Genomic DNA, 10823 nt, shown 5'->3' with positions numbered 1-10823 from the left:
GACTCGTGATGTTTAAGAAAGAGGATCCTAGATGACAAAGGACAGAAGAAAGGGAAGTGTTCTTCATTTGCAGTCTGGTCCCAGGAGCCTGGGGGTCTCTCAGGGAAAGGAAGACAGACCTGCCGTGCTGGGAGAATGGGAGAAGTTGGGCAGATAGTGGTGTTCATGATGACTTTCAGCAGCTGCAACAGTGAGTAAATGTTTCAGTGGATAAGAACAAAAACCAGAGTACTAAGACGGTAGGGAAAATCTTTTGATTTGTAGTGTCTTAATTTTTTTAAATTGAAAGTGTGGAAAGTCTTTAGTTTATTGTAGTAACAATAGAGCCTGAGAATTCACAAGAGTCTCCTTTGGTATTGGATACAACAAGGTGCTTTAGAAATGGAGCAAACGGCATAGTATTGGGTAAGTCAGGTCCCTTGCCCCAAGGCAAGAACGGGACACAATTATTCAGGACTCTTAGAGAGGACTCTCTTGGGTGTGCCAGTTTCCAAAACAGTCCTAGGGAAGCTGGAATATGTATTCTAGTAGAATTTAACAACACATCCCTATCGTTATGCTAGCGTGGCCCTGGGAAGAAGAGGAGCTGTAATTGTGAGACCAGGTGATTCCCCTTTGTCTCTCCTATCTGCTGGCTCTCTGGTTCCATGAGGAGAGCTGAAATAGGAGCCTTGGCTTCAGTTCCCTCTGTCAGTACACCCTCTCTCAGGACTTGTATGACACTGGCAGCAGCAGAGGAAGGTTCTGGAAGACAGGAGAAAGTTGCTTTAACAAGCTGTATTACAGAAGCATAGGGTGGCTCCTGACATATAGAAAAACAGGTTGAAGTACATTCCCCATTTCACCCTCAAAAACCAGTTATGTGGATTTCTGGGATCAGCCTCTCAAGCAACTTCTTGTGAGTTAAAGCTGCTGAACATAACCAGTGCCTTTCTAGGGAGGGGAACAGGGAAAGGGATGAGGGGGTATGAGGAGAGGTGAGCTAAGTCCAATTCGGGTGATTTGCTACTTATAAGAGGCACTTCCCAGAGTTGCTGTGGGATCCATGGGCAGACCACTGTAGAGTCTGGGAGAACGAACAGAGAAAATCTGCCCCCTCTTCTCCTGTACCCACATGAGTGCTTGGCAGGGTGCTGATCTGGTCAGGAACTTTTCTAAGGCAAAAGCAAAAGGATTGGCTTCAGTCCACCATTCCCATTCCAGGTCCAGTACTGCAGAGAATATCCTTAAATGCTCCTACCTGCAAGGAGCCCCTCTGTACCAAGAAGGAATTGAGAAATGGCGAGTGTCCAGAGAGGGACACAATAAAAACAGCCTTGAGGTCAGGGCAGCCATTCACCTCCCCGTGCTTGACGATGTGGGCTGGCTTAGTGGCTCTTGTCTCCAGCTCATCTAAGACACAGCTGCAGGCTGGCTTCCATCTCTGGTGAGTCCAGCCTGTCCTGAGGACAATCCCCTCTTCTGCTGCATTCTGATTTCTTCCCTTCCACTGCTGTTCCCTGCAGCCCTCCTGGATCTGTCTGGTGTCCACTACATCGAGGGCACGTGGATGGGATCCACCACTTTACCATGTACCTACATACCTTCAGAAGGTTTCACAGAGCAAACACTCAGCTGGAGCATAGACCGAGACTCCAGCACCTCCACCATCTTTCGGAGGGATGGTTCTGGTGACCATATCTTGCTGTCTAAGTTCAGAGATCGAGTCAGTGTCCCAAAGCACAGCACAGGAAATGCCTCACTCTTAATTGAGAACCTTGAAATGCCTGACAGCGGACACTACACCTGCCAAGTCACCTGGAGGTCTACAAACAACACCTTCATAACAAGGGAGGTGACCACTACAGTTAAAGTAGTCAAAGGTAAACACCATGGCAAACCCCTGCTCTTGTGGAGTCAGTTAATCCAAAAGCAGGTAGGAGAAGTACTGTCGGTGGGAACAGACTTCCCACCATGCTGTCTACCCCATCCAGGTTGGGGGTTGAGGCGTTCGCCTCCCTTGCTGTGTTAGTTAGCACGTCTCCACTCATGGAGCTGTAGGGATGTGCTGGGGAAGGGGGTCAGTTAATGTACAGCCTCATCTGGGTCTGCTGATGGGCCACTTGAACCAGTGGTGCTTGAGATAAAATCCAGCTCTGGTTTGGGTTCTCTGCAGGCAGCCAGCCAATGTCTCTGTGGTTCTTGTACCAAGTGGGTGTTGTGTGAGCCAAGTTTGCCTTCTCCCCTTCCTGAGCATCCTCAGTATGTGCTACAAATAAGTGCTTTTCTGCAAGGAAGGCACCCACTCAAAAGAGCAGGACTTCGTGAATAGGGCTGCAGGAACGTGGGACAGCTGATGGAGCCTGGTTTAAGGCACAGATGGCTTAAACTCAGTCTGTGCAGGGAAAGAGCCGCTTCCTCCTGAGGAGGCACTGACAGCCAAAGCAAGAACTGCTCTGGTGGGGGGACCTTCCCCAGGACAGCCAGGGCAGCGTGACCTGGGCCTCTCTGCTCTGTCTTCCAGTGGCAGCCACCAAGCCCACCATCAGGGCTGGCCAGCGGGGGCTGACGGTCCCGGCCGGGGCCAGCACCAGCCTGACCTGCGAGGCCAGCGGGTCCCCCCCCATCAGCTACCGCTGGTTCCGCGGCAGCCCGGGCGGCAAAGCCCTGCTCTTGAGCAGCAGCGCCGAGCTGGCGTGGGACAGCCTGCGACCGTCCGACAGCGGCACGTACTTCTGTGAGGCAGCCAACAGGGCTGGGGCCGGAGCAGCGCAGCAGAGCGATGCCGTGGAGCTGACAGTGACAGGGACAGGGACAGGGACAGGTGAGTGTCTGAGCCACAGCGCAGCCAGCACGGCTGGAGCCCTTCTGCAGGGCAGAGGAACAGCATCCCTCTGCTCTGCCCGAAAGGGGGAAACCACAAACACCGGCAGTGCTCCTATCGCTGGCTCCACCTCGTGTCCTTCTTTATTTCCTCTATTCCGTTTCCTCCTCCTCTTGGAGGAACTGCTCTTGCCTGATGCAAAAGAGGGTTTGTATTTCAAACACTTTTTAATTCCTCCGTGGGGTTTTTGAAGTTCTCACTGGCTGGGTAATGCTGCCCACTGCGGTTCAGCGACTTTAGACAAGGAGTCAGGGCTTGGTTTTGAGAACGAGGAATGAGTGCGTGGTAATTCAGGGAGGGAACAAACCAACCTGGCCTTTGCCAGGCAGGCTGCGCTTCACACGTGCCGTGCTCGGACGTGTCCAGGCTCCACACAGTGGTGCCTGATAGGCTGGACTCCACAAGCAATGCCATGATGGATGTGGAGTGGAAAACTTGCAGCTCTCCTTGTCTGGTGAGTTGCCAGCAGAGCTGTGAAGGCCGTGATGGCACAGCCAAGCACAGCAACCACGCAGTGGCCTATGAAAGAGGCAAAGCCTGCTGAGCTGCCGGGGGATGAAGCTCCGGCTGGCACGGGAGCAGGGATCGATGCTGGCCACAGTGGCTGACACTGCTGGCGAGGCAGCCCCGTCCTGTCCGCGGGATGGCGCTCGTTGCTCCCGCTCCTGTCCTGCCTTTGGAGAGATCTGCACCACAGCAGCATCACCAACACGGGCAAACCCTGTGTGAGCCTCTCCCTTTCCCTCCCTTTGCAGATCTGCCCACAACAACAGTGGCCTCGTGGAGAGATGTGGGAACCCCGGGAAGACGCCACCCAACCACAGGTCAGGGAGAGAGGGGTAACATAGATCTGATAGTGACAGGTGAGTCCCCAGGACAGGGCTCCTCATCTCCACGTCAGAAGACCACCAAGGAAGGAGTTCCCTCTTCGATAGCAGGATCAGACACATCCGCTGTATGTGAGCTGTGTCTTGATGGTTACTCAGAGAGCACACACCAGGGGCTGGCAGCCTCCCTGCTTCAGAGTGTGCCTGATAATGGCAGGGGACAAGCAAATGTCCTCTGTGTCTCTCTAGGGACAGAACTGATGGGGTTACAGAGCTTCAGCGGGAGGTCACTTGAGGCAAGAGGCACCACACCTCAGAGTACTTGCGGAGTAGCTGTCGATGGGAAAGCCCCCATGCAGGGGTTTCCCACCTGGGAAGTCACCATAGGAGAGAGGGAGTGAAAGTCTCCTGTGAAAATCTGGCTGAGAGCCAGCAGGACAAAGCCAAGGGGTTCCCAGGCTATGCTGTAGTCAGGCATGAGGCTGCAAGGGACCCCTGGGGCGAGGGCCAGGGAGGAGGGACACATATTGCCCCAGGCTGGTTGGCAGGACGCACAGGATGACTGTGAGTGCAGTGCTGCCAGAGCAGACTCCACTCTCCTGATGTCCAAGGCAGCTCCCAACAAGGTTGCGATGCATCCACCGTTCTCCATTAGCAGATCTGCTCCCAACAATGCTGGTCTCCAGGATGGATACTGCTTCAGAAGGCCCTGCCACGGACACAGGTGAGTGGAGTCTCATGCTGGAAAACACCAGATTTGCACTGCAAGAGTGGGCTGACTAACACCATCCCAGACCAGCGCCAAACACAGCTACTGTGCTTGTGGAGGATCCAGTCACAGGGAACAAACAGCTGGCATGCCAAACACCGGGCATTGTCCAGGCAGGACATACCCTTCTGGCTCCTGCCCACAGGCCTGTTGAGGGGTGTTTGCTGCCTGAACTTTGCTTTGTGTTTCCATCCAGAGATGCCCCATCACTGAAATATTGAAAGACGGGTTGGACTGGGCTTGAAAAAACCTGGTCTAATGGAAGGTGTCCCTGCCCATGGTTGGGGGTGGAGCCGGGTGGGTTTTAAGATCCCTCCCAACCCAAACCATTCTGGGATTCTCTGACTCCGCTGGGAAGTGACTGAGCCCTAAAATGGCCTCGGTCCCACCTTCGGCTCCGCCGCGGGTTTCTTTCGGGTTTAACGCCCGACCGAAGCAGCGGCGGGCAATGCCCGTTCCGTGCCCGCGGATGGGCTGGGCCGTGTCCGCGGCCGCGCCCACAGCGCTGTCCCCGCAGGTGCCGCTCCGGCCGCGCTGCTGGTCGGACCCGCGGCCGCGCTGGCTGGGGCCGCGCTCGGGGCTCTCGGGGCGGCCGCGCTGGGCTGGAGGCGGCGGCGGCGCAGGAAGGACGGTGAGTGGTGGGCACAGCCCCTGCGAGGGCACGGGCGGGGGGGGACACAGACCCTGCAAGGGCACGGGCGGGGGGGACACAGACCCTGCAAGGGCATGGGCGGCGGGGGGACACAGTCCCGAACTGAGGGGACGGGCGGGCGGTGGGCACAGCCCCGGGCCGGGGGCACGGACGGGCGGGCGGTGGGCACAGCCCCGGGCCGAGGGGAAGGGTGGGCAGGCAGAACGGCCCCATTCCCTCATCCCCAACTGGTCCATTCCAGAGAGACCTGTGGTAGACTCACTCCTGAGTGTGGGAACACCTGGAAGCCAGGGTTTGTTTTGTGATACATGAAACAAGTCGATTCACATCTTTGACTTTTTTTTCCTTTCAGAACCACTCTATGAAGTTGCTTTGTGAGTGTAACTTTCTACCTGGCATGTTAAGACTAAGGACTGTACTGGTGTCTGCTCCCGGAAAGCCTCTGTGACCAGTGAAAAGCCAGAGATTTCTTTGCCTTGCAGGGGAAGGATCTGAACCCCTCGGCAGTTTAAATAGGCAGCATGAGGACATTAACACTTGAGCACAGGAGATAGTCAGACTCTGTTCTTTAATGTGATAGGAAAACAGCAGGATACTCTGGGTTCTTTGTCTCTTCTATTCCCACCATTATTTAACAAAGCAAAGGTCAAGAATTCTCATCTCTTCCCTTGCAATAATACATGCCTTTCTCTGTAAGAAACATGCCCCAGTGCTTGGTGGACTACTGCTTCATGCAGTTCCTGTTTGCTTATGATTAAACAAACACATCTTCTGCCCTGTCCTCATCTTAGCCCTCAAACCCTTCATACTGCTTTCCTACTCAAAGGCACGCTTTAACCATCTGTAGCAATTTTTCCCAATTACTCCTGGTAATTACTTTCCAAAGACTAGACTGTCTGCTGGTAAGGTTAGAGTATAACATGATAATGTCATGAGAATTTGTGGTACCAGTGCTAACTCTTTAATGCTTCTGTTTGTGTATGTCATTTTTAGTGTCACTTTCTAGTGTCTTTCAGAGCCTCCCAATCTGTAATATGAATTTTGCTATTCTGCAGATTATGTGGTAGATCTTGTCTCTGACTAAGCTGTAGATGCAGTGCCATCTGCTCCAGTCATCCTGCTCACTCATGTCTGTCCTGTCCCCGTCACAGCACTGCAGGTGTCATGGCGCTGGAGTCTGAGGTGGAAGCCCCTGTTAAGTGTCTACACAAGGAGACATGTTCTAATGCTGAAATATCCAGTGACACTCTCACCATGAAAGACAGGAAAAGCCCTGAGTATGAGAACCTTGTGACTGCAATGGAATCAGAATATTAAATAGAAGGAATTTAGCAGAGTACCAGCTTTTCCATGTGAGTAGCCATTCAGGACTCCTGATACTGAATGATGAACATAACAGGATGAAATCCTTCTTCCTGTTGCTCTTCTGCTCTGATAAATGTTTCATTGCTTTCTTTAACCCAGAGGGGCTGCATAATCTTCTTGAGTTTTGCAAATGAGGCCACCCCTGCTGGAGCAGAAACCCTCAGCTGAGCATTATACCCACTTCTCTATAGCAAGTAATTTCTGAGCAGCCTGAAGGACTGTGGTCAGGAAGAGAGGATCTGAAGGAATGGGAACATGAACATCTTTAGCCTGCAGATCCAGGAGCAGCTGGTGCAATGCTGCCAGCCAGTAACACTGGCAACGGGGTACTTTTCAGTGCATGTTCCTGTTAGGACATCCCAGGCTGCAAGGAACCAGGGACTGTTCTGGAGATGGACATCCTCTGGCTTGTGCAGTTCAGCAAATACTGGTTTGTACATCCTGCTTGTCCTTGAGTCTTTTTTTGTTAGAGCACAGCAAAGGGACCACAGAGGGGAGGTTGATGTTCCAGAAATGTCATTTTTGCTATTAGACTGGAACTCAGTGTGCAGAGGGAGAGGGAATGACTCTCCAAACTGCCACCATAGGTTTTCTCCTGGAAAACCACAACTGATATTGAAGGAAATAATGGCATTTAGTTTTTACAGCGGGGTGGGGGGAGGCAGGGGCATAATAAAAAAATAGAAATTTGAGGCATTTGGATAATGATTAAGGGATCTCTCTGGTTATAACAGTCTGACACCAATTCACTCTCTGGGATGCAAATCAATCTTTATGAGTACTAATGCTGACCTACATTACAGGAATGCTGTGGGTGCTCATGATTGTAAAATGCTATTCCCACCTTCAGCTTCAGCCCATTACCCACAATACACTGTCACTCAGCAGCCTGGTTTGCCTCTTCCTTGTTAATCGTTTGTACCTTGCCTGTGCTGGGATGCTGCTGGCAGAGCTTTGTCCTCCCTGTCTGTCCCTCCAGCCAGCATCCTTCTGTCCTCCAGGCTTGTCAGGGAGTGGGGATGCCACCTGGCTTTACAAAGCAAATGTGTAAGAAGACTTACTGGCTTTCATTAAACCAGTGGGTGCAGCAGAGGGAGCATGAGGAGGCAGCTGAGCTCAGGTCACACACACCCTCCTGCTTGGCCCTGACTTCACCCACATGGCTCTTGTCTCTGCTGCTATGGGTCGCCCCTTCACAGGTCAGCAGCCTGACAGCAGGGTCATGTCACTGTTTGTGGCCTGAGCACTGCAAAAAGCCACACTTTTACCTTTACAGTTCTGAATTACAATGATGGTTCTTCTTCAGGACGTGAGGTGATTATTGGGAATGATCAAAGAGAAAAGTCTACTGTCTTGTGAGGGTTTCACAAACAGTGATGGCTGCACAGGGAGGGCTGTGTGGGGTGCCAGGCTGCTGCACCCTGTGAGGCAGGCAGGGTCCAGCCTGTCCCAGTGGGGCCACAGTAGCCCCCTCCATGCACTGGTCCCTGAGCTCATACATGGGTGCTACTCTCTCAGACCCACCAGCTCCCCTGCCCCAGCTGGTGAGGAGGAGAGCTGAGCAAGGGCAAGAAGCGTGGGGACATTTGGAATGTGTGTGTGGGTCTCTCATGCTTTGCCCCTGGGCTAAGGCAAGTCCCCCCTCGCAGGGGCGTGTTTCCTTTAGCCTCATGTACAACCCCACAGGCAGGCCTGGAGACCCCGCACTGGAGAAGCTGCTGGCATCGCTGATTCCAGGGATAGTGTGGAACAGAGGAACCAGTGGCATGGGCAGCTGCAGCCACACTCATTCAGGGCAGAAGTATGTGGTGCTAGATCAACACTGTGTGGAAAGGGAACTGAAAACTTCTCAGCTTCCCCATCCTCTCCTCAACAGATCCAGGCCAAAACACATGATGGGGCACTCTCTTCCCCCCACCAAGTGCTATCCTCATTCACTTTCAATTAGCCTGATGTTTTGGGCAAGTTTTCATGCTGTTATAAGCTCTGAGCTGCACTCATTGACTATGTAAAAACACAACCTTTCCAACCTGTGATTCCTCCCAGCACTGATCTCCTCTGAGGAGGTCCAGACACCTTCCTCAGAAGACCCAAAGCCTGAGAGAAGCTGCAGAGGAAGAAGGCAGCAGGAGTTAAGAATGGGGGAGCAGATACTCCAGTTGGAGCAGTCCCCATGCACTCCATGTTGTCACTGCCTCTAGTTTGGACAGCAAAAGGCCTTTGGTCACAGCAACAGAACACTGGAAACACAAAAATCTGTCTTCAGTGCTGAGGTGGTTGTCTTTCCCTGCACAGCAAGTGCATGATTATTTTCTTATTTATATTTTTTGCATGTTTGGTAGTAAAACCTGTTGGAAATTAACATTTTTCTTCTGGAAGTCACAGAGTGATTTGCTGTGTTGCATCACCATCAAACCAGAGAACTTCTTTCCTTGCACTGGTCACTCACCCAGTGAGGAGACTCATCTGCTGAGCCCCAGCTCTGTTCCAGCACAGAAGGAAAACCTCAGCTTCTGCTGTGAAACAACACTGCCTCCAAAACACACTGTCTTGAGTGGCCAGCATAGCACCATGAGACTCAGTTCCCTTGGCCTCAGAGCAACTGTAGTGCCATCCCATAGAGGTGACCTGTTGGCTTTGACACCTGCTGGGTTTGCCCCATACTTCAGAGCAGGGAGATGGGAGATGAAGTCCCAGAGAAGTTTGTTCCACTCTAATTTAGTCCTTGTTCTTGTAAGAGAGGAAGAGGTTAACTTTCTTCCTCTTCCCCCCAGCCCCAGAAGGAACTGGGGAGTGGAGGGGAGAGTTATTTAAAAAGCAGAGGGGCAAATTCTACTGAAAGCAAAAACTGGAAATGCACAAGAAAACAAGAATGAAGGACATAAACAAACACTTTGCCAGCTGTGGTGCAGGGGTTTTAGGTCTCTTGAAACCTTGAGGTCTATGTGGCAGCAGGGATTAGGGCTGAGAGATCTGTCTGCTCCATTAGGGATCCACTGGGGACAAAGCAAAGCCTGAAATAATAGACTTTGTTCCCTTTTGATGCTGAGCTCAGTGATAAAGATCAGGGTGATGTCTGAGTCATGAGTAGGTGCTGGAGACCATGGGAGTATGAGTCATAAGGAGTAGGACTGGCTTTGTCCAGAAGTGCACGAGCTATTCAAAAAGCAAAACACAATTTGCTTAGACAATGATATACATCCGTGGGTCCCAGCTTCATATGAACTCCAACTTCTACAAAATATTTACTCACAAATAGTTGCAACAAAAAGCCCCAAAACTTAGGATTCAAGTTTATTAATATTCTCAAATATTGCATGTTTTGTTGGTAGTATTGTCCTAAAAAAAGGCAGCAGGGTCTTGGGAATTTTTATTCATTTCTGAAGTTTCCATGTCAGATACTTTCAGAGTTTGATTTGTCAAACTGGGCTGGGTGCTGCCCACACTCTGACATACCTGAAGCTGCAGATCTGATGTGCTACAAGCCAGTCATTAAAAATACTTGCCAATCATGACATCTTCCAGTGGGATGATTAAATAACAGAAATAGGCAACCTTGCTGCAAGGGCTGACTGGGAATAACCATCCAAAGATAAGGAGTCTTCTCCAAACAGCAATGGACTCCATGGCCTAATTTAAAACAGATTCAGCAAACATGCATTTTTCACTGGCTAATGGGCCAGAGGGAAGTTAATCAGCAGCCTCATTAGTTTGTACTCCAAATAAAAAACGATTCATACATGTGGAAAGAGAAGATTGTTTTATAAGTAGTGCTGCCTTTACCCAAGATGTGACTATGGTTGCCACACAACAGAATGACTAATTAACAGCTGGCTAGTTAATGCTGTGTAGAAGAGCAGAGCATTGTCTTTGGATGCAAAGAACAAGGACCCAGGGCCCAATTCTCTTACTTCACAGTGCAGAGCAGCTGCACCAGCACCTCTTCTGCAGAGATGTACTGGTGGGAGGGATACCCCAACAGACACTTCCAAAACTGGGGCTGAACGGAAACCTGGCAGCACAGGGTCAGTCAGGTGTTCTGGAACAATGGAAGGGGCTGTTCATTACCTCGGTGGGTTTCTGGAGAGGCACAGAGCCTGCAGAGGAAGATCCTGCCCAAGCAGGAGGCTGGACCCTCCCAGGCACGTCGCTCGGCAGTGCCTCACTTGGGGTATTTGACAAACTGACACTCTCACACTGAGTGTCGGACTCAGCTTGTCAAATACACGCAGTGCCACACTGCAGGTCCCAGGGCTCACAGGGTCTTCGCTGGGCGCCAGCCTAAGGGCACAGAGAGGAAAAGAAGCACAGGAGCTGGTGTCAACTTCAGAGGCTTTTTCCAGTTAG

At 51.5% G+C, this 10823-nt stretch overlaps 1 protein-coding gene across 6 annotated transcripts; it reads left to right on the top strand.

Annotated features, from left to right (window-relative positions):
- LOC139678614 (V-set and immunoglobulin domain-containing protein 4-like) lies at nt 1-8827 on the top strand. 6 transcript variants are annotated; one of them, XR_011699055.1, is made up of 10 exons: nt 1-190; nt 1506-1862; nt 2504-2803; nt 3619-3687; nt 4346-4414; nt 4977-5090; nt 5464-5485; nt 6263-6463; nt 6576-6906; nt 8163-8827. XR_011699055.1 is itself a non-coding variant. In XM_071569566.1 (9 exons), exons 1-8 carry the CDS (start codon nt 136-138, stop codon nt 6426-6428), a joined length of 1152 nt encoding a protein of 383 aa, XP_071425667.1. In that variant the 5' UTR covers nt 1-135; the 3' UTR covers nt 6429-6463; nt 6576-7612. The 6 variants fall into 6 exon arrangements, 4 of the variants coding, with proteins under 4 accessions (XP_071425667.1, XP_071425668.1, XP_071425670.1 ...); XR_011699056.1 differs by lacking the exon at nt 8163-8827 and adding an exon at nt 8126-8140; XM_071569566.1 differs by lacking the exon at nt 8163-8827 and having other exon boundaries at nt 6576-7612.
- The last annotated feature ends 1996 nt before the right edge of the window (nt 8828-10823 follow it).

Source organism: Pithys albifrons, chromosome 14, assembly GCF_047495875.1.
Source record: "Pithys albifrons albifrons isolate INPA30051 chromosome 14, PitAlb_v1, whole genome shotgun sequence".
NCBI classification, from domain to species: domain Eukaryota; kingdom Metazoa; phylum Chordata; class Aves; order Passeriformes; family Thamnophilidae; genus Pithys; species Pithys albifrons.
The sequence above is the reverse complement of the archived record's forward strand: the minus strand, read 5'-3'. Positions and strand labels throughout refer to the sequence as shown.

Bases quoted from the DNA above. Each gene is read 5' to 3' on its own strand.
- LOC139678614 (XM_071569566.1), top strand. From the start codon at position 136: ATGGGAGAAGTTGGGCAGATAGTGGTGTTCATGATGACTTTCAGCAGC. The intron at 3,688-4,345 runs GTCAGGGAGAGA...GTTCTCCATTAG, and splicing joins AAGACGCCACCCAACCACAG to CAGATCTGCTCCCAACAATG. The intron at 4,415-4,976 runs GTGAGTGGAGTC...CTGTCCCCGCAG, and splicing joins AGGCCCTGCCACGGACACAG to GTGCCGCTCCGGCCGCGCTG.